The 23,604-nt window shown below is 39.9% G+C and overlaps 1 protein-coding gene across 5 annotated transcripts in view; it reads left to right on the top strand.

Moving 5' to 3' along the window:
- MFF (mitochondrial fission factor) overlaps nucleotides 1-23,101 on the top strand; it is a 24,667-nt gene extending 1,566 nt beyond the window's left edge. Inside the window, exons 2-9 of one of the 5 annotated variants that reach the window (XM_012727895.1) lie at nucleotides 404-624; nucleotides 2,012-2,181; nucleotides 6,925-7,013; nucleotides 13,457-13,498; nucleotides 16,962-16,994; nucleotides 18,433-18,492; nucleotides 20,968-21,052; nucleotides 22,266-23,101. In XM_012727895.1, coding sequence (XP_012583349.1) covers nucleotides 444-624; nucleotides 2,012-2,181; nucleotides 6,925-7,013; nucleotides 13,457-13,498; nucleotides 16,962-16,994; nucleotides 18,433-18,492; nucleotides 20,968-21,052; nucleotides 22,266-22,397 — 792 coding nt within the window. In that variant the 5' untranslated portion in view covers nucleotides 404-443 and the 3' untranslated portion in view covers nucleotides 22,398-23,101. Of the gene's footprint in view, nucleotides 1-403; nucleotides 625-2,011; nucleotides 2,182-6,924; nucleotides 7,014-13,342; nucleotides 13,499-16,961; nucleotides 16,995-18,432; nucleotides 18,493-20,967; nucleotides 21,053-22,265 lie in introns of all 5 variants that reach the window. The other 4 variants (XM_012727883.1, XM_004674223.2, XM_012727890.1 and 1 more) reach the window with 4 other exon arrangements.
- The last annotated feature ends 503 nt before the right edge of the window (nucleotides 23,102-23,604 follow it).

Below are 23,604 nucleotides of genomic sequence, written 5' to 3'. Positions count from 1 at the left end.
TTTATGCATGATGAAAACTTGTAATTTTATTTTTATAAGCTAGCTAGCAGCTTCCTCTCAAATAATTGATCAGGAAATTTTAATTTAAGCTTTACTTCAGGCTTTTTTGAGTTATGCGCAGCATGCATATCTGTTTGCGCAGAGATAGAGAGAAAATGTGTGTGTGCATATATGTCTGTATGCTCTGATTATACAGTAATGAAAAAGAAATTTACTCCTAAGCAATACCCTCAAGGTGCAATTTCAACAAATTGTTTTATTTTTCCTTTGTGTGTATTCAGTACTCACAAATGACAAGCCTTCTTTTGCTCTTTATAAGGTTTTGTCTTCTGTTTCAGGATGTAGAGAAGACTCAGTCTTTTAACACTCAATTCATTCCTGACCTTAAATTTTTTGCCCACAGGGTGAGTGGGGCAGCTTTTCCTTCTCCCACTGCTGCTGAGATGGCAGAAATTAGTAGAATTCAATATGAAATGGAATACACCGAAGGTATTAGTCAGCGAATGAGGGTCCCGGAAAAATTAAAGGTAGCACCACCAAATGCTGACCTGGAACAAGGATTCCAAGAAGGAGTTCCAAATGCCAGTGTGATTATGCAGGTTCCAGAGAGGATTGTTGTCGCAGGTATTTTACATTTCTTTATTAAGTTGCCTGATGATTTTTGTTTTATCTATGACTATGAAATCTTTGACTTTTCAAAAGGATTAGCTACAAATGAGTCTGGGAATTGCAACTTTGTATAGTTTTTCAAAATTTCTATTGCAGTCATCAAATTGCAAACAATATTTTTAATAATTCAACTAATTATTAAGGTGTAATTTACAGACATAAATGTATACTTTCTAAGTGTACAGTCCACACACACGTACGCCTGCCAGTACCACCATGGTCCAGTGACAGAGCATTGTCATTACCCTGAAATGTTCCCTGTGCCACTCCTCAGTCAGTTTCCATCCGCTTTATAACCAAAGGCTAGATGTGTCTCTTCTGAGTTTCCATAAAATAGAATGATGAAGTGTACACTCTTGCTGTGGCTTTTTTTGCTTAGTGTAATGTTCTTAAGAGTCTTCCATGTTGCTTTCTCAGTTCATTCCATTTTTTGTTGCCTATTCTTTTACTGTGTAGGTACACCACAGTTTGCTTATCTACTCCTGTTAATGAATGTTAGCATTACCACCTCTTTTGATGCTATTAGGAATGAACCTTCTGTGAATATTCATGTACAGATCTTTGTGAGAACATGTTTTCATATCTCTAGGAGTGGAATTAGCAACACATAAGTTATGTTTAACTATGAGAAGCTGCCAGACATTTTTCAAAATGGGTTGTACAGGAATTTCCCACTTTCCAAAAGTTCATGTTACACCTTTTGGTTTTGATGAGAAAAAAGAATCCTGGTCCATGTTGATTCAAGGACCTGCTTTAGTCATACATCATTTTTGGTTAAAGTTGCAGTTTCCAAGATTAAGTAAGGACTTACTATACCCATTTTCACTAACAAAGTAACCCAAAGAGGATTGTCGCTTTTACAACAAAAGATGAAAAGTGAAAACAGTACTTTACCTGTGTTTTGCAGCGCACAGTTACCGAGGCAGCTTGTGTCAAGTAGCGAGAGTCACACTGCCTAGCTTCTATGCCAGGACCTATTTCTACCCTCAGGATGTATGTCATCCCCGCTTTCACGATATGTCATCGTTACTTTAGGTTTTATGTTACTTGGCATCATTTAGTAGGTTATTTTTGGGGTTTGGAAATGCTAAACAATCTTTTTACATAAATGGTAACTGATTCTTCGCTTTACGCCATTTTTGCTTAGGAATGGTTCCATAGAAACATCTACTTTCAGAAACCTGTCCATTTTCTGTGCCCCTCAGTGACATAAGGGAGTTTCAGTCGCTTACATCCCTGTATTGTCAGGGATTTTAATTTAGCTGTTCTAGTGGGCCTATGGTAAGTATGCTTTAATAAGAAGTGGCCAATTTTTAAAATGTTCCTCCTCTTGTATTCCCAGGAAATAATGAAGACATTCCATTTTCAAGACCAGCAGATCTTGACCTTATTCAGTCAACTCCCTTTAAACCTCTGGCACTAAAAACACCACCTCGTGTACTTACGCTAAGTGAAAGACCGCTAGATTTTCTGGATTTAGAAAGACCTCCTCCAACCCCTCAAAATGAAGAAGTAAGTAGAGTTTAACAAAACAATTTGAAATAATAATACATGAGAGCAAAAGTCTAGAGGCTATACATCTTATCATTAACCGTGTGTAATGAGCCTACGTGGAACATTAACTACTAAAATTCTGATTTTTAGATGCCCCCACTGAAATTTTAGTGCTAGTTTTCACTTTAAATATTATGTTTCAAGGAAATGGAATTTTTGTAGAAAGCATTAACATTTAAGTGATCTGAAATGAAGAGCTTTTGGGAGTTAAACCTTAAGAAATACAGGCGTTAAGGTGGTTAATGTGGGAAAAAAATCAGTACATCATTTATAAAAGCAGTCTGTCAAATAGGGCAAAGAAAGCTCTTTTTCCTTTGACAAGGGTGAATTTTGTTATTTTGTGTTTTACCACAATAAAAAGAAAAAAGAATGATCTTCAGCCATGGCCAAATATCCTCTTGAAAGGCAAAATCACCTCTAGTTGACAACCTCTGGCCTGTCACAACAAAGGAGGCGATCAGAAGCCTTATGGAGAAGGTTTGAAGTTACCTGCAAGCCCAGTGAGAAAACTGCCCTTGTCACATCCTAAACAGAAAGCAAATAACAAACTGGCTTGAAGAATTCAAGGGAATTCATGAAAAGGGCTTAAAAGGTGAAGCAGATAATTCCTTTGCTCAGAGAAGATTTACACAATGTTGAGACTTGGCTGGTAGAGAAGAAATTGATGGACTTTTTCAATGGGCCACATCCCTACCAATATTTGAAAATCACTATTAGGTCAAAACATGACCTCTGATTGGTGAGTCTACTGATGGGGTAGTAATAGCACCTGAGCCGTGAACCATCTAATCCAGCTTGAAACTGCAGGGCGCTGATCATAACAGCTCTCAGTGTCCTTACAATATTGTGAGTCAGGAGGAAGAAGCTGAACACTCTCTCTCCCCTCTCTCAAAGGGGTTCAAACTGGAGTCAATGAGAGAAGATCTTCTAGAAAAAAAAGTTGAAAAATAATGTCAATAAAAAGATTTTACAGTCTTGTATGCAGTGTACCCCAATCAAAGATTTGTATTCTTTTCAAAGATCCACTTCAGTAAAAGCCAGGAGGTTTATGAGAAGATTATCATAGTGGGAAGAGAAATCAGATTGGACTAAAGACAGATTGTAAGAATGTTTACCTAAAATATCGGCTCCTGCTTCAGACAATAGTGATGTGAGGGGATGCCATTCCATTGCGGTGATAAATCTTTGGAAAAGCTCTGGACCCCAGATACACCCAAGAATTCTCTACAGCGTAGGTCTCTCAGTGTGTGTGTACCTTCCTCTGGGTTAGGAAGAGATGAACAAAGGCAGCTGTTTTCAGAAAGGGAGCTGGGTTCAGACTATGCAAACTTCACTCAGAAGCCTCTAGGCATCCATGGGATGTCATACTTGGTCCGCAGAGTGTGCATCTATGGGCTCAAGGACTAGCTCCAGACCCAGCTAGAACAAAGACTCATCAAGGACCACACTCACTTGCAAGCAGCTGCCTTAGAAACTGTCAAGAAGGATAACACGAAAGTCATGTTGCTTAACTGAAGGCTCTGGATGCATAGCCCGCACCTATTAACTAGTGTCAGTTGATTTGACAACTTATGGGTGTGAAGTAAAAAAAGAAGTTGACCTGAGAGGTAATGAGTGACCCAAACATAGGACACACGCTCATTAAACACAAAATCCTAGGCACTCGTGGCTACTTAAAATCATCCTGCAGCGGCTCAGAAAATCAAATTGAAAAATGGGCTCTGATCAGAAGCTGATTGTGGTTTGTTTTGTTCCCTCTCCCCTCATCTGTGGAAGAGCAGTGGAGCTGATGAACAGAATGGAGAGAGCTGGGGGACGAGAACTTGTGTCTTCACATAGCCACCGTGGACGATGTGGCACTGTCGTGCTCTTTGGGCAGCCTCTACCCCTGCTGACATGTGGGCCTTGTTTCCTTCTGTAACCCTCCTTTACTGTCTCAGCTGTTCTCTCCATCGTTCATTTTGAATTTTGGACAGTGAGTTGATCATGGAGGGAAGGATTTTCATCCTAGTTATTGGGCTTGGATTGTTAAAGCTTCTTTTTCGTTTTCAGCAAAAATCCCTCAACAATTCAAAATTCTCACCTCTGTGCTATTATTTTGAAAGAGCATTTTAGCATGTATAGAGGAAAATACTAGAATATGAACAAGATGCTTGGAGGAGGTAGACTCAATACTATACACCTTTGAACAACACCATTTTGAACTGTGAAAGTCCACTTATACATGGATTTTCCTATAAACTTAGGGTATTGTGAATACATATACTTTCTCTTTCTTATGGCTGCTTTAATAACATTTTCTCCCTTGGCTTTATTGATAGCAATACATTACATAATATATGTAGCAGAATATATGCTAATGGAGTGTTTAAGTCATTGATAAGGCTTCTAGTAAAAAGTAGACTATTAGTACAGTTCTAGGAGGATTTAAAAATTTAGAGTTTTGACTGTGCTTGGTAGGGATGGGACTGGGAGTGGGGGGCCTGCACTCTTAAGACCCTCAGTATTCAAGGGTCAGCTGGTAGAACCAGTAAACGATGGCCTGGAGGACACTGATTTGTCCAGGACCCTGTGAACACTCAGTGTAGGTCAGAGCGTACATCCACCAGAGGGGAGTTTTATGCCTGTTAACAAACGCAGATGACCTTGTGACCAAATGACTTCCAAGTTTCCCAGCGCTTTTGAGACTCTCTCAACCTCAGAGTGAATACGGGTTTTAAGCTTATGTTTTAATGGCTTATGAATGCAGGCTATTTCTGAAGCACATTTGAAAACCTTGACTTGCCAACTAGATTTCAATAAAACTGGAAAGTAATTAGCTTGAAAAATAAATGAAAACCTGAAATCAAAAACACCACTACCACTGTGAATTGAAGAGTGACTAAATTCAAAAAGTCCCTGTGTTCCTTCTCATCCCAGTGACTGAGTTCTGTGGTGTTATAATGTACAAGTTAGAAGGCATGACAATATAGGCTTTTGTCTTAAGTTCCTCACTCTCCCCCAGATGATAGTAATATCAAGCTTAATGTTCTTAAGGTATCTTTCGAGTTAGGTTTCAAATAGTGACGATAACAGTAGACTGGATCCTTTTGTCAGACCATTGATGTCATAGACAGATATATCTTCTCCTGTCACTTCCTATCCTGCTTAATCTTAGTGTTCAGCGCACAGCAGCAGGAATGGTTCTGATTTAGGAGAGAATCCATATTAATGCCTGCAGCATGGAGGAGCTGCTCTCTGGGGATGGCATCACAGCCGCGCAGTAGGTAGGAAGGCCAAGTACTGTGCATGCCCAGTAGCCAGTGAGCGCTGCTCGCTGCAGGTAAAGTGACTGTGGAGGTGTTTGACACGTAATCACAGTGAAATATGTGTTGATTGAACTGGAAAGAGCTCTTGTAGTAGGCTCCAGTTTCCTTTCCTGTTTTCAGAAGCTATTTTTTTTCTTTAGATGGGTAAATGGCCTACAACATAGCCACAGTTAAGCCATGCTCTGAAATTAGGTGCTGTATGGTCTGGTTTTCAGGGTTTTTTTGGTGTGAAATATAAGATTTTGCTTTGCTGGTGGTTATAATACACATGACACCCCGTTCCCAAGCCTACATCAATAAACACTGACTTGCATTTTTGAAAAATTTAACTTTTGAGTCCATTAGCTCACCTACCAGTTAACCTTTAAAGCTTGATTTTTCCAAACTATCAAGTGACCATGACTTTCTACTAAAAAAAAAAATTCTAAATGAGGAGAGGTAATGATTCCCATTCTCATTATCTATTGCTGTATAATAAATCACCCTAAACTTAGTAGCTTGATACATACACACGGAAATTACTTATTTTGCTCATGGAACCTGTGGGCTAAGAATTTGTAGCAGGCAGCCAGGGAACAGCTTGTTTCTGCAACCTCTGGGGCGTCTCAAACACAAGGGGTAGTGCGGCAGCTTGAGGCTACAGCCAGCGGAAGGCACACTCACCACACAGACGCCGCAGCCTGTTGTCTCAGGCGCCCTTGGCCTTTCCACGTGGCTGTTTGGCTCCTCACACAGAAGTGTCATCGCTTAGCCAGGAACATCCTGAGGGAAGGAGGCAGAAGCCTCACTGTTTATGACATAGCCTTAGAAGTCACATCGCATCATTCTGTCACAGTCAGCAGCCTGTTCGATTTCTAGGGCGGGAACATCAATCCCGTCCCTTAATGGAAAGAGATCAAAGAAACTTTTTAAAGACGGTCATGTGGGAGGGGAGAGTGGCTATTATTGGAATGCCAAAACTTTTAAGCTAGAGAGGCTTTTTTTAGTCTAATCTAACCAAGTCTGATTTTGTTGCATCCCAGAAGCCAGGGACATTTATCTGTAATACAAAATATCCCATTTTCTAAAAATAGCTATGCCTTTCAAAACTCAGAAGTGTTCTTAAAAAATAGCAGGTACATAAACTGGGGTCAATAAAAACATCAACATTTATCTCAAGCAAGATTGATGCTGTACAAAGAAACCAGAAGTATCTTTCCATAAAGTAAATACGCATTCCTCAGCCTGTCAGCATTATCTGTAGGACTTGAACACGCGTCCGTCTGTAATACAGCAATCCTAGCTTATGCTCCTTATAACTTTTGTGAGTAGCCTTGGATGAAGATTCTTTTAATGCTGTGCAGCTACTACCTACTAAGAATATTTCCTGTTGCTTCCCCTTTGTGTCCCTCAGATCCGTGCAGTTGGCAGGCTAAAAAGAGAGCGCTCTATGAGTGAAAATGCTGTTCGCCAGAATGGACAGCTGGTCAGAACTGATTCCATGTGAGTAGAGCCAACAGCATTTTCTCTCCTCCATTGTCTTTTCCATCTACTGTCTGTTCATTTTCCTAGACAAACCTCTGATAGTGTTGAGAATGTTTTATATTTACATCCATTTTACATTTTTTGCAGTATTTCCATAGCCTTAAGATTTTAAAACTGTTTTGTTAAGTTGTGAGCATTTTTCAGAAGCATTTTCCTCTTGTATGTTTGTGGTAGTTTTTTATACTATATTTGCTATTTTGGGAATTTCCTGTGAAGTATTCTTAAGAAAACTTGAGACATACGTATAATGCTCACTTCTGTACAACCTTCAGAAATGTTTAACTAACTCTGCTGGGAAAAAAGGGAAAACATTTGATAAGGAACTTTATTTTCAAGTTGTTCAGTCTGTCTTAAGGTTACAACTGTTCCTTCCCACTGCTGTAGCCTAGACAAGTAGAATTTTTCTACTCTCCAGGAGAGTTTTTCAGTTTTCTACTAAGTCATTAAATTATCAGATCCCTTTCGTTTCCCAGAAATATAAGTGTGTTATTTAAAGGACTGTTTGTTTACATTTTTTAAACATAATATTATATATACCCTGATCTTAAAACTAACCCACTCTTAGATATTTTACATCAAGAAAGTGCTTTCTGTTATTAATAAAATAATCCCTTTATTTTACAAATAAATATCGCTTTCAAAACTGGTCAGAATTTCAAATCAAAATCAATGGTTATTGTGGGTTTTTTTTAATAAATTATTTAGATTGTTTATGTAAATTAATATTTCTTCCTCGTTAAATTTTCATGTACGTATGTGACACCAGGCATCGTATCAGCTACTCTGGGAACTGCCAAAAAATCAGCAGGTGACACAGCTCTCGTAAGGGTTTGCGAATCTAGATAAAAAGTAAAACATGTATTTACATAGGAAATAGAATAGAATACAATATGCCATTTATATTAAACCATGTCAAGTTGTGCTTTGCACCTGACTGAAGTACATAAGGATGCAGAAGGGGCTTTGAAAGGGGGCAGAGTCATCTATAGTGCAGGCGCAGTGAACAGTAATGCTTTGACTCCTTGGAGAAGCCTAGAGTAAGTTAAAATTAATATACAGCTCCTTCAGGGAAGGCTTATGCAAAGAGATCAGCTGTTAGTAATGCAAATTCTTTCTAATTTTTTTTTTGTGTCCCTAAAGGTAACTTGTTTGGAAGGAATGTCAGCCAGCCCATGAAATATGTTTTTCTAGAATATTTCCAAATGGTTAAAAATATACACTGTTTGTGGCTAAGACAGATCTTGGTGCTTTTAATCTCTGAGAATAATTAAGCATTTACCTGTGGGCTCTATTTTCTACTTGTGATCAAATTTTTTACAACAGCAAAGGTTTCTAATAAACTTATGTAAAGATGTGGCTTATTATTGAGGTCCTTAGTTACTTTGAAGTTTCACATCAGTGAAATTAAAACAGAACAACCTCAGTATAGCATCAGTTTTGTTTTCTCATAAGTACATGAGTAAATATCTAGCTTGTAGTTTTGCAGATACTAATAGCATAGTTTCGCATTACAGAAAAGATTGTTTGCTAATGCTTTTTTAAAATTGCCCTAATACCATTTTCTACATGTCTGATGAAATTGAAGATCTTACATTAACTTTTTGGTAGTAAAAATAACATGACTATTTAACTATACATGTTCATTAAGAACTGCTCACCTTACTAAATGATACGTTTTGTTATGATAGTTACCTATGTTACTATGTCTTGGTAAAATACTTAATCATCTTTTTGTTAATAATATAACCATGACTTTTTCTCAGACCATTATTAATTTTACAACTTATAATTGAATTTCTCTTTATGAATTTACATTTCACTAACCCTTAGGCATTTTATGTAATGAGCATATTATGTATTCAATGTTGGTAATGCGGTAAGGAAGAAATTGTTACTATATTGCAATTATAGTTTACCTCCTCATTTACACTTTAGCCTTTTCTTTGTAAGTGACCTGTGTCGTTGTGCATGAACCTTTGCCTGCCTCCACTTTGTTTTATTCCTTGGCTTTTAGAAGCATCATGAGTACAAGAGCAGGACCTTGTGTTCTTAATTACATTCAAGAAATAATAGGACCATTGTCAGCTGTTGACACAAAAATGCATTCTGACCAGTAGAATCTATCTAGCTTTTTATGTGTGTTAATAAAAGCTGAATATGTAAAAGGAGCATAATTATTATTTAAGGTGGCACAGATCAGATACTGCCCCAAGAAATAAAATTTCAAGGTTCCAGGCACCGATTTCTGCACCGGAGTACACGTAAGATTTTATCTGCTCTGCTTTTCACAAGTAGGTGTTGCTTTAATTTTGTAGGCTTGTGCTGTACTAACCTGTTTCACCAGGTAATTTGTGTATAGTAACCTAATCGCCTTACATTTGACTTACTAGTCCCTCTATTTCAGGATTTCTCAAACTGTCAATCACTTTGTTAAGGAAAAACAATTAGTTTATGCTAAGGAAGTCATCTATTTTAGGTATTGTGGTGAAAGTAAAATGGATCATTTATCCATAACAATCAAGCATCCTTTCACATTTTCTTTATTTTGCTTTGGCTGTTACATTCTCTCCAGATTCAACTTAAGCCGGGTTCCTGGGTACCTCTTTTTAAATTTCAGCACACTTTCTTGCCATGTTTTATTTTGACCCTGAAGGAGAACAGAGCCTAATTGTGGCTTATCATTTAAGGGTTTTTTCTGTTGTTCCATAGAATGTGCTTGAAAATGTTTTTGAGATGATGAAGCCCTCTCTTTCCGGGAGTGTGACAAAGTCCAGTGGGGATGGCTGACCTCTCCTGGGACATGATCTATAAGAATCCGACAGCTAATGCAGGAGAGACCACTCTGGCAACCCATATCTTGGCTCTCTTATTAGGCCTTCAGGACCTGATACATTGCCCTAGAAAGTGGCAACAAATTAAAGTTTTCTCTATTTAAATTTCAGGAGAAATGACAAAATTTGTTTTCAGTGAAAATTTGTTCTCACCTTTTCACAGTATTTGGAGGAGCCTGGTGCCTCAGCAAACACCTTATGGTCACAGTTTGAGAAGCATTCCACAGAAAACCCCTGGGAACTGCTGCTTGGTTGTGTGGATTTGCCTTTAGTGATGACACTTAAACCAAGTAGATGTTCATTCATGTTTTAGTTCTGAGTTGTCTCATGGTTTACTCAGCACTTTTGTAGCATTAAGTTGAGGTTTTGCTGTTTGATAACATTACTAGGATTAATTTATCGTGAAAGTGAGTTTTTATTTAAATTACTGATATTGTAACAACTACTATAACTTAAATAATCCCAGTGTGGTTGTAGTATATTTACTTTTTTACTTTCGTAAGAGTTCACTTGTCAAAACAAAAAAGTCCCTAAGCTGTGAGTGAGTGAGGGGGCTATGTGCCTCACAGTTGGTGGCAGTGGGGACCCTCCAGCCAGAGCCCTCTGAAAACTAGACTGGAATTTGCTCTTGTTCTCAAGTTTATTTTCCAAAGAGACTTGCAAGAACCAACATGAGAAAGCATACATTGTACGACAATGAAAAATGATGTGAAAAGTATATATATAATTTCAAAAAAAATGAAAAGACTTAGAAGATTGATAAAAGTTTTTTAAAAAGAATTGCTTAAAAGTACTTACTGCTTCTAATTAGGGCAGTTTTCATCATATTATTTCTTCATCATTCAGTTTTATCTCTAAGAAGTAAGTCAGGGACGTTTAATCTCTACCTATACTACCAAAAGTTGCCTTCAGTTTAAAAAGCAGATCCTATTCTGTTTTTGCTGTTTATGGAGGACTGCCATGTAAATTAATGAAGAATTCTATTTCTTCTTAATCTTTGAAATTTTCTTTCCTTTGAGAAACAACCAGAAATCCAAATGTGATATAATGGTCTTTGAGGAAGTGAATATCTACCAGTACTGATAGCACTTCCATTCATCTTTTAACTTTCTATATGAATATTTTGTCTTATAAAGTTACACTTTAGGGTTATCTCCCGCCCTCTCCCCCGCCCCAATTTATTGCCATACTCCAGCCTCCAACCTTATAGAATCTTAGAATTGGCAGAGATCTTAGAGACTGTTTTAGAATCCAAACTTCTGCACATTCCAGCTTAAGAATTCTTTGTAGGGAATCAGAAGTTAGTTTATGCTTGACTATAACCATCTGATTTCCTGTGTATAGAGAGAAGATACTTAAGATATTAGAATTCAAACAATTCTGTATTGCTTCTGACGAAATGATTTCTCTTTAAGTAACCCTCACCCTCCTTTCCTTAATTAATTTTTAATTGGCAAAAGTTCATCAAGCTTTTTCCATGGGCGTGGGTCCAGTTTGTTGACTTTATGCTCTAAAGTTATAATTCTGTAAAAAGGTAGACTTGAATATTCGAATGTAGCTAGTCTAACACAGAATATGTGAAATATTCAATTAAATCTCAAAATGGGAAGACAGAAACTTTTAATTATATTAATAGGTATTGTACTGATTAGTCTTTTAAAATTGCTTAAGTAAATCTGGCCAGCTACCTTGACTGCCCCATCCAGAGTGTAAGTAAATTATGTTTGTTGATGGAGAACTGGCCTTCCCCACCCCACCCCTCTAGGGTCACCTTTTCTAACATGAATTCAGTCTGGTTTCTTACAAAGAATATGAACTTGAGTGAGTGCAAGTTATTGCATAGGCTGTGTTCAAGATACACTGCTTTGTTTGTTCTCTTGTCTGAACCAAATGAGTTTGTGCCAAATGCCATGGTCAGTTGTTAGTATATATTCCAGAAGAGTCCTCATGGACAAACATACAGGGTAACCCTGCATGAGCCTGCATCTAAAAAGGTGTCTTTTTCTTGGAACCATTAAGCCTAATTCTTAGGGTAAAGCAGCTCTGGCAGATTGATTTTTCAATTACCAAGATTCAGCTTAGATCTTTAAAGTAGTTGAAACACAGAGTTTTCATATTTTTTGTGTTTCACTCTTTAGATTGTCAAGATGTTCAAAGTTATTCACAAAACTGTGGAGAAGTTTTCTGGGACCCCGGGAGTGACATTAGATGATAACTGTCCTTTCAACAAAGCACAGTGTTCTAGAACTTACTTCTGTTTTCCAACAAATCATTTTAAATGACAGTAGAAGAGATTATTATGCAAGCCGAAGTACAAGATTTTTTCCTCTTGTTCACTGTCCACACTTTTTATTTTGAACATAGTACATAAGTTTGAAATTTAGTCTGAGGTATTTTGCCCTGGCATTGAAAATATGCTGAGTCTGCACTTCAGGGTGGCAGTCCTCCTCTTACTGTAACAAAACCTCTTCCTGCTGTAACAAAACCTCTTAACTGTCACTAACCAGATGCCAAGTTCAGTTCCTGGTTAAATATCTCACAAGACCAATCATGCTTTAACAGTTAACCCCTCTCTGGCAGTCTTGACACCGAGCTTAAGAGTGGCATTAGAACTGTTCAATTCTTTATTTAAATGTGTTTAGCTTTTAGGAGGCCCTGGAAGTGGAGCCAAAGAAACATTAATTTCAGCTTATGTATTGAAAAATAATTAAGATTATTCACTGAGAGGCCTAGAAATGTTTGTTTGACAGCCATCTTGATATTCTGAGATGTGTCCTTGCCTTTCACTGTAATCACAGAGTTGGAAGTCATTTTTCATGTTTTAGTTATTTAACTGGAGTGTATATGCTTTATTATTATTGAACAATCAAAATGCTCTTGTTATAACTTTCTGGAACTTTAATTCATCTTTAAATTTACTTGTCATAAACTCAGCTTTACTTACTCATCAAAATTCAGCTTGCTTCATTGTGTGAAGTATCTGAAGTGGCATTTTCACAGAATCACTTTCAAGTCAGGAGTTTAAACTGTGATGCCTGTCTTCCAGAATTCTCTTACTCTTCTGATGAGCCAGAAGTTGCAGTGCAGTGTTGTTAGAGGTTTGGTTTATTGAATTGCAACATAGACACTAAATAAAGGATGCTGCGTTTGCAAAACTTAGGGGTGAACACTCTCACCGCTGTAATTCTCTTCAAAGTTGTTTTTTCTCATTGAGTTTGTTTATTTTGATGTTTAAGGTTGCAGAGTTACAGATGCTGCTCTCCGATGGTTTTTATAAACAAAGTTTATTCACTTCTTTGGTTTGACTTTTCTTAAGGGATACATGAAGGGTGGGAGATGGGAGCAAGAAGAAAAACTAACTCTTGAGGTATATGTTTGGGGAAACTGCTTAGCTGAAGTGTTATGAGAATCTGACGTGAGTGTTTTTCTCTTCGTTTGCTGTGCCTGTGTGAACAGTGTGACACCATCGCAGCAGGTTCGGGTCTGTCCTCCCCATATGCTACCTGAAGATGGAGCTAATCTTTCCTCTGCTCGTGGCATTTTGTCGCTTATCCAGTCTTCTACCCGTAGGGCTTACCAGCAGATCTTGGATGTGCTGGATGAAAACCGCAGGTGACTGGCCCCAGTGACTCTTGGCAGCTTTATTGCTTATATTTTGGCTCCTGACTAGTGGACTGTGGTGTCTTCCTTTTATGTTTGCACCTTTTGTCTCTTTCTGAGATGCATTGATTTAAAAAACAGCTTGCTTTGCTTTCTTTTAATTTGAAATGATTGTCCAAAATTCACATTTCACAAGATTCTGTTAGCTTCTCTTCCATCAGGAAGAACATTCGTTTACACAGGGAGTGTAATTTTTTTTCAAAAGTTTTGTTGATGTGTTCTAAGTACATGATTCTGTTTTGGAATATACCAAGGAATATTATTGGATTGAGAGTGGGAAAAGGTACTGACACATCCTAATTTTCTTTAGTGAGTCTTGATTAAAGCCATTATGATGGGATTGTATTAGTGTAGCAAATCTAAGAAAATGCTGTCAGTGTAGCTGCCAGGACATTTTTTTTCTTATCTCTTACGGATTTCTCAGCCTAGATTGAGAATCCCAGGAACTGTTGTTTTTGATAGTGTTATGTTTCAGTATTCATACCTTCCTCCTATTTGGGATTTCCAAGTGAACTCACTCCTAATCCACTGAGACCTGTTCATACAAATAACTTTCTTTGCTACTCTTTCAAACACTTTGGATCCTAGCTTCATTATTCATTACTATATTTCAAAAGCTGAAATATATATGGCCCTCCCTGGTGGCACAACAGGTTAAAGCACAGCACTGTGAAGCTAGCCACAGCCACTTCAGTGTGAGTTCGATCCCCAGCCCCAGAGCTGACTCACATGACGCAGCAGACCTCTCCTGTCTCACAGACTGCTCCCCTCAGCAGTGTATTTCATCAGTCTCCCTACTCTGACTGGTAATCTTCTCACCACCCCTGCACCTCTAGCCTGTACCCCAGTTCTATATGAATAAATAAATTTTTCAAAAAGCTGAAATATGTGGAGCTTGACACAACATTGGAAAGGTACAGTCAGCTTCACTTCACTCGAAACGTTTTAGTAAGTGTGGATTGCAATTTGAGTTTCCATAGTCATTTTAATAAACTTAATTTTTGCATTTTAACAAATTCCCCATAAAATGATGTTGGCCCTCCCAGTAAGCTCTGTTCTTACCTTAGGAAGTGCTGTGACCTATGGGCACTCTGCACACTTCCTGCTGAGTGCTGGTGAGCTGTGCACAAGGCCCAGACTGTACACCTGCTTCCTGGCTCTTGTGCAAACTCGCAGGCCCGCTGAGACTCCCAGGCCCCCTCTAGTGCCCTTGTTTCTGGGGCTGAAGACTTAAAGCTGTCCAAGAGAGAGCTCATGGCAGGGGTTAACTTTTTATATAGTCCCCCTAGCCAAGGTTTGAGAATCCCCCAATTCTCTTTAAAGCTGCAAGGACAGTATATATCCAGAGCATGGACTCAGGCGTCAGGCCCATTCTGGATCCAGCCCACTAAGCAGTTAGCTTGTGATGCCTTGGACAATTGGCTAACGTCTCGGCCTCACTGCCCTCATCTATATTATCTGTTTTCCCCAATTCTCGCAAAACACTCCCCCTCCCCCATCCTTATCATATAAGGGTGATAGTTTCCAATTCTTAATGTGGTGTTGGGGTCCTTCAATGGAGTGATCATGAAGCACCTGGCACTCACTCCTAACCCTTAATGTTCCAAAGGCCAGTTTCTCCCCAAAATGGATTTATTCCTCAACAGGTACACTCTAACTTTTAAATTACAGCAGTTCCTTAGACGAAACCAGATTAAGTCAAAGTATATTTTATCAAATGCAGTGAAAGTGTGTCATTTATAAATCCTATATAAATTAAATAATATCCAAGCGATAAAGTCCCAATACATTGAAGTTAACTTGCCCACCTCCCAACACATACATAAAGTGCACAGATATGAAACTTGGAAAAATAATTGGCTTTTCCCCTCACTAATGGAAAAAATTTTGCCTCAGGTTTAAATATATGAAATCAGACATTATTACTGTTGTAAAATTTATATTGTCTTGTTATGAAAAACATTCGTGCCCTTTTTTTTTTAATGTAATGAATTGATAATTCAGAAATGCCTTTTCTAGGAAGGAGTTATTCACTTAGATATGTTTTTTTTAATTCACAAAGTGGCTATGTAGCAGTTCTTTGTTCTGGGTTACACACCAGTAGCTGTTACCTTACAGCATGGTGGGGTTGAAGTTTCATTCTGCTTTCATTATTGAAAGTGCTTTTTTTTTTTTAAATTTTGATTGTATTTAAATATTTTCAACCTAAATGTTGAACAAGATTTAATCAGAATTGAAGTGCCCAGGCTTTGTTTCTACTAAAATAACTGTCTAGCATGGGTTTTCAGACATAAGAACGAGGAATGTGAAATTTGGATAATGTTCTACTTGCATGATTATAAAATAATACTGCTTATAAAGTTTTAAGTGCTTTTATGTTCCTTCCTTTGTACATCATTTTTTCCATTCTATTTTATTACTCTTGGCTGCTGTGCTAATGAAATATCTTTTCTATGTTCTGCCTTCACGGTAGGTTTATTTAAATTAAGCTAGAAAAACGACAAAGAAAAGACTTTTGCCTGCTTCACTGTAGGGAACTGCAGGTTCACAGATGCTTGATGTCAGAACTAGTTTTAGCTTGCGCTTTAAGGGTTTATGTACTATGTTTTCACCTTGTAAGGACACATGAACAAAGCCAGCTTCAACATGAAGACAGTGAAACCCTAGGTGTGCATTAGAAAAGCTTATTTACATACAGGTCAGTGCTGTGCATTTGGAAAACTGAAAGCTCAAAACTTTGCCAAAACACCTGGAACAAGCACGAGGTGTGTCCTGTGGATTTAAATGCTACTGTGAGTTCTCCTTGTCTGGCAGGACACGGCCTGTCTGCTGACATCAGCTGCAGCTCTGTGTCTCTTTCTCCAGTGGCTCGATTTGAAAAAGAAATTGAGTTTCTGTGTAAGAACATGTTTACCTATTGACAAGTTAGTCACACTCAGCATGCTTACGTTTTATTTTTAGAAGGGGCTTAATTATTTTTATGTTTCTTTAGCAATTTGTGCTAGCTTTGAGATGTTAGAATAAGAAACCAGTGTATAATTCAATTTTGTAAGTATCTAAATAGAAGATCTAGACTTGAAAATTATAGTTGGGACAGTGTTCATTTAAAATTTGTCTTATTAAAAATGTGTATCATTCCTTGTCCCCACCCAGAATGTTTGTTTATTATAGCATTAAGTAAGACCACTTAACATATTCAAGAATGTCAATAGACAATTTAAAATTGGAATTTATAGAGCCTTAGATCTCATTCCCTTTTGCCACTTTACTTAAAAACATTGCTAAGCATATTGTCAAGCTTAAGATTTTCATGTATTAAATCATACTTGTATTAGAAAGTGGTACTTGAATGAAGTTTCTGACTGTGCCAAATACCTGTCTAATTTACTTTTATATTATATGTGTCAATTGCCAGTGTGAGAAGACAAAATGAAATACGTTTGGAAAGGTAACTGTATTATTTTCTGGCTCTGCATTAATTACTAAAGGGAAATCTCTGTGGTGGAACATCCTACCTCTGGCAGGCCCATCTGGGCCTACTGGTAGGAGGGCTTTAAGCTGTGGGTAGCCAGAACAGTGGCTCCTTTAGTTGGCCACTCTCATACAGTGTAATGTGAGTTTGTAGCCCAGAAGCAGTTTTTCCAATGCCACAGTAAAGACATTGTTAGGAAGGGGTGTGTTTAAGCCTGTTTCAAGAGTTATGTCAGTTGCCCACAAAATAGAAGTCTGACACGTCTCTCCCTCGCCCCCAAGTCTCTGAGTCTCTTAGCCTGTATGCTCCAGCTATTTTTTAAGCACCAGTAGTGCTTTAGGAAATGTGCAGATTCCTCTTTGATGGAAAATAGTCATTTGTATTGTAGCCAAAATTACACAGTTGTTCCATCTTACAGGAAAAAAATCAGTACTTTTGCTATTGAATGTTTGTGTGATCAAAAATTGTCTTGATATTTACATAGAAGCAAAACCTGATCAGTACTTAGGGAATGTGACATTGTAACACTTAACAGCCCATCTGGATCCTCTCTGGTTACTTAGCAAGGCTGGTTATTTCTGGGGGAGCTGACCCGTGAGCATGGGGAGCTCGTTTTCTGATTTAAAAACTTAAAATTCATCAGCAAGGTTACTCTTTTGGATGTGGAGAGCTAATTGTCCTCCAGAACTAGAGTCTACACAGAGACTGAGTGAAGATCCCCACAAAGTTTTCCAGCACACTTGGCCTTCATTTCCAACAGCCCTGTGCATGACTCTTGGCTGCCTCTCCAGAGCAGACTCCGCCTTCATCTGCGTCCCTCCGAGCAGGTGCCGGACCTCTCTGCCCCGCGCTGAGGATGGTCCTTCTGCTCTTGGGGGCAGGGAGGACGCATAGCTACATTAAGATTCAAGCCCTCATCACATTTGATGAGGTGGGAGGGAAGGAATCTAAGGCAGCGGGGGTCGAACCTTCAAATTGGCATTCTTGAGAGCTGCTGACAGCAGACGTGCAGCCACGATCATGCAGGTGCCACTAACTGGTTCTTCGGGTGCTTTTAAAGTTGCGGGTGACTTTTATTCCAACTTGAAGAAATTACGCTTTTTAAATAGTTGTTCTCAGAATTGAAGTTCATAAATTAAAATATAAGCACCAATGAAGTTACTGTATCAGTTGGTGCTCCTTTGCTACTTATAGATTCCCGTTGCTTTTTAACCCATTATAAAATACTGAATTTGTGAAAATGATAAATGGAGGAAGTGTGAGACAAAGATTTTAAAATATTAAAAGATATTATATTGTATTAAGACATACAATATAATCCTATTTGACATTTGTCTTGTTTTTGCTTTTGTTTTTATTACTTCTCTGTTTCCTGACTCTGTCTTGTGCCTTCTCCCGCAAAACCGTGCCTTAGACCTGTGTTGCGGGGTGGGTCTGCCGCCGCCACTTCTAATCCTCATCATGACAACGTCAGGTAAATTTTGAGACTTTTGTAACGACCAGGCTGTGTAGCTGAGCTGACCGTGACCCACGTCGGTAGAGCCCTGCCTCGGGGTAGTTGGCCTGCGCTGCTGCCTCCTGGCCGCTCCAGGCAGAGCAGTGGGTTGGAGCTGCCTGAGCTGGCCCACAGGGGTGAGGGAGGCGCCCAAGCGTCAGGACTTGCAGTCGTGGCCATGGAGAGGCGCACAGTGGTTTATGGGAGATTCTGGGGAAACCCAGAAAAGAGCTTGAGTCTGTTCTGTGTGCCTCCTTGTAATTGTTGCCTCAGGTTCTGTCCAGCTTCCCTTTTTAGTTGTTAATTGTCTAGATGCCACGTTCATTGTGTAGCCACCTCTTTCTGCAAAACATCGTCTTAAATTTGAGAATCAACATTGCCAGTCCAGGAAGAACAGAAAGGGGATTTTCATCTTCTGTGACTGAAGCCCCCCCACCCCATCTGCCCCTTCTCACACTGTCACAGGCCCAGCCTGAGTAGCCATTTCCTCCTGTCCTGCAGAAGGACGTGTGCGGTCCCATGTGCCAGTATCCCCATCTCCCATTTCTGAGGGAAAAATTCTTGTTTGAGACACAGACACTGCCGCTTTAATTTTTTCAGAATCAATTTTATTTTAAGCACAATGCACTATCTGTAGCAGTAGATTTAAAGCTGGCGGCACTGTTTTGTGATGAGAGGAAGCCAGCACACTCGTTTTCAGGCTGGAGGGGAGGAGAACATCGGCTCGTCAGGGATCCCAGCCCAGTTGGGAGACGCAAACGTGCGCCCTTGCCGGCCCTCAGGATCCCTTCCTGACGTGCGTTGATTGAGTGCATTGTAAGTCTCCCCCTTGGCTGTCTCATGACTTGTGGCCCCTTTGCCTTCCCGTGAAAGTATTTCAGCCAGTGGCCCAGCTTAGCGATTTTTACAGTTTTAGTTCATATTTTAATTTAACACACATGGTAATGTGTTGTTCTGCTTTCATTGAAGTCCACAGGTACAGTCTTTTCCCCCAGCCCTAGACTGCGTTCACCTACACTTTTGTTATATTTAGTTGTATCCCTTCAATTTTGAAGCTTTTTTTCCCCCAAATTATTACTCGGATGTGATTTTAGGAATAGAGAAGTTTTATTCTGAGGAGAAAATGTAAAGAGGAATCTTCAATCTTATTTTCCCCACTAATCACTAGATAATTCCTTAACGTTCAAGAGGTTTTCTCAGGAGTTGTGTGCCCATAGTTCTAGCATATGCCGACTTAGAACCCTTCCTAACTAATGCTGTATTTGAGAATATTTCATCTCTTCCCATGAAGAAAAGGGGCAGTTCAGTAAGGAAGCAAGTTAATTTAACATGTAGGAGAAACATTTAGAGTTTATTCTAGATTACCTAGCGGGAGTGCATGCCACCTGTGTGGCTATCAGATCAGAATCTCGACACTGGCTGGAGGACCCTGCATGGCCATGAGATAAACAGTATGTTCACGGACTTGACTAAAGTATTTTTGGATTCTTTCCAACAGCATTTGAAAGGACTTTTGACGTCTGGGCCGACCTGTTAGGTGCCCCCTATGTGAGGATGTACTTTTTGTAGGGGACTTGCCAGAAGTACTCCCATGTATGACCCGTGTGCCAACGTCAGGGCGACAGCCGAGTAATTCATGCCATTTTACTGAGATAACCCTGTAGGATTAAAACACGGGGAGATGTGTGTGGTGAGCTGGATAACATGTAGATTGTATCTCAAGGAAACAAAATAAATTTAAAAGTGGAAAGAGGAAGAATATCTTTCCTTTGTACTTGTATCACAAAACTTTTTGTCCTGCCTTTGAAAATCAGTGTCCCTTTGGGTACCTTCATTTGAAAAAGAGATGCTTTTTAGTTAATGCTCCTCTAGAGCTGTTCTTAGTGGCACTCCAGCAGCTTAAAAATCGCCTCTTTGTCACTGGGAAGCCCATCCTGGCTGAGCAAGGTGTGCCCAGGTGTTTCTGGGGGCCCAGCAAAGAGTCATCGGGGCGGAAAGGCAGCGGCAGTGAGGGGAAGACAAGTAGAGCCGCCTTAGCGTCAGCTGCGCAGCCCTGCGCCGCCTGGCGGTGGGTCTCGGCAGGAGCCCCTCAGGCACACAGGGCTGCCTGCCGTTTGTCCACCTGAGCGCACCGTGGCTCCCTGCGCAGCTCCGCAGCCGCAGCCGGGCTGTGCAGGGCCGCGCTGGTCTGGGCTGGGAGTGTCTTTACAGCTGTGAGGTGTCTTCTTTCTCAGAGCTTCCTGACACTCCCAGCATGGCAGGTAGTTGTCACCAAGTTCTCGCCTCCCTTTCTCCTTAGTAGTAGCAATTCAGAAAGCAAGACATTTTAGCAATTGCTCTTATGAATTGCAGCCTTTGGAACAATTCTTTGAGCATGTCATAATACACTGTATGGCTTACCAGGTACTCCTGCTTCTATCCGATATTAATGATATTTTTATTTCTTACTGCTAGGTATGGCATTTCAAATATAGATGCAACAATTGAAACAACTTCAGATGACATGACTGTTGTAGACGCAGCTTCCTTAAGACGACAGGTATTGCATGTGCCACAGAAGATAGAATCCTTCATTGTTTTTGTGGATTTGGTAGTTCCTCACTTTTTGTCATTTTCTCTGCATGGAACCTATGAGTTAAAATATTCTTTCAAACAGTTTACTAAGCCAATACTAATTTTCCCATTTTGATCAGATGTGTTTAAACTATCATTTACATGTTTTACTTGTGTTAACGGTGCATACAGTTTCGCCAAAATGGACTGGTGGCGACCTGCACGCTGCCTTTTGTCAGTAGATTTACTTTTCCAGTTTGGCGGTTTCCATCCTTGAAATACTGAGTTCAGCATTATGGAAGTCTCCTGCCTGCAGCTTCCCTAGTGTAATGAGAGTAATGCTTTGTGGGCTCGTGGCGGTTCAACAGACTGCTGCAGGGCGGATTCCTTGGAAGGCAGATTCTGGGAAGGAGGTTTGGGTGTAGAAGGGTTAGCAGGGACTGCTGTCGGGGACATTCTGGGTGGCATTATGGTGAAAACAAAGGCTGCGGTTGGCAACCCATGACAGATTGTGGAACTAGGGGGAGCTTTCAGAGTTGGAGCAAAGGGCATTTAACCCCGTCACTAGCCAGCCGTTGGGGATCTGTTTCCTCCATAAGGAAATGAGGAGTGGGTGCTACTCTCCTTCAGCCCCAGTCTGGCCCCAGCGAGAACCCATAGCCAGGGCAGGTCTGCCACAGTGACACTCCTCTCAGCTGGAGATTTAGTCTTTCCTCCAGGGGGCTACGAGGAAGCTCACAGGTGGCTTTTTGTCATCCTCTCAGTAACGCGACTGGTAGGAGGAGGAGGCATTAAAGCAGGTGTAAGACAAACACTGAGACTGAGGAACAGAAGCTCCTAGAAGGGGCTAGGAAAAGTGAGGGCATCCTCACTCTCTCTGGTGTGGTGCGCCTGTCACAACCTGTGCTCAGCCTTTCTGCCAGAACAGCATCTGCAGCAGCCCCCTCACCTCATTGTCTGGGCAGAGGAAGAGGGAAAGCTCCCCTACCCCCCCCCCCACGCGCCCCCGTTGCTAACGCAGACACGTGGAGGAGAGCGCGTTTGCCTGACTAATGTTTTTCTGTATGTGGTTTTGTTTATTTTGCACCAGTGAAACTTTATGTTTATAATGATGCTGTTGACAAATTGTACTGCCTTATAAGAATCTGACTACTCCATGAGGAGAAGTTTCTATTTTTATGTTTTTGCTTTTCCCTTAGATAATCAAACTAAATAGACGTCTACAACTTCTAGAAGAGGAGAACAAAGAACGTGCTAAAAGAGAAATGGTCATGTATTCAATTACTGTAGCATTCTGGCTGCTTAATAGCTGGCTCTGGTTTCGCCGCTAGAGGTAACCTCGGCTCTCAAAACATTGTCTCAACAGCTGGAAATATAAAGAATTTGCAAACTTCTTCGTTTCTGTCTTTGCGTTGTATGCCGTTTTATAGTCCATGCCCTGAAAGTGTATTTCTTCCAGAAAGGCGGGGGAAGGACATACATTACAGACGTGAGGTATGTTCTGCCCCCTCAGCTGTGCTCACCTTTAACCCGTCCTGCCGTGACACCTACTTAAAACTTTGCATGTTTTGTAAATAGACTCTACTTTTTTTTATTTTAAGAAATTAATTTTTTTGCCTCATCATTCTGCACAACTTGCTCTCTGAGTGGAAGAGAAAGTGCATAGAGGATTGATTTAGAAAAATATCTGTGAAAGAAAAATAATAGTTCATTTGGCCCTATTCCTCAAACACTATTAAGCAGCTTTGTTAATAGACGTTTTTTTGCCTCCACAATCAACATGAATACTTCTGAAGTGTGGTCTGGTGTCAGATTTCTTCAAAGCACTTCATTTCAGAAATCACCTCCATTCAAATAATTCCTGACATTTTCAGCAGTTGATCTAATATGTGTGTAAAATGTGCATTGTTTTTATTTTAGTTTTGCAGATGGTTTTCTATAAAGTACGTTTTTACTAAGTCCATGTGTGAATGATTTAAAAACTACAGATGAAGGTATAAGTGTAGTGCATTCAATAAACTGTCAACCAAAGCAATGTTTGTCTACTGAAAGATTTTATTTCATCATACTCTGCTGTGAGCTACGTTCTACAGCCCTTTGCTCTCCGGGGGCCTGAGCTCTCCGCCTCAGAAATCGCAGTACCGCCGTTAACGTCTTCGCGCCAGCGTGGACCTGCTCGGCCCGCAAAGGCCGTCGGCCCGGCGCTGGTCGGTGCTGGTTGTGTTTAGTGGTCTCTGATTTCGTTGTAGATGTAAAGTGATTCCGATGAATATACCTTGAGTTGTGTTGGCGTTTTCCTCTGTTAGATTTAGCTAATGCACTAAATCGTGTGAGAATTAAATACATCCGTGAAACTGAGTCCTGGCAGCTTTTACTTCTCAAAGCTTCCCTCCCATTTTTTTTTCTTTTTGGTTCAGAAATAGTGCAGTGTTGAGAAAGATAGTTGAGGATTTTCCTCAAATATAGGTAGATTTCTTTGCTTCTGTTCTTGCTGCTGCTTCCCCGTCCTTCAAAAAAAACCCCAGAAAACTAGGAGGA

Source organism: Condylura cristata, unplaced genomic scaffold (assembly GCF_000260355.1).
Source record: "Condylura cristata isolate star-nosed mole 26May11 unplaced genomic scaffold, ConCri1.0 scaffold00002, whole genome shotgun sequence".
NCBI lineage: Eukaryota > Metazoa > Chordata > Mammalia > Eulipotyphla > Talpidae > Condylura > Condylura cristata.
The sequence above is the reverse complement of the archived record's forward strand: the minus strand, read 5'-3'. Positions and strand labels throughout refer to the sequence as shown.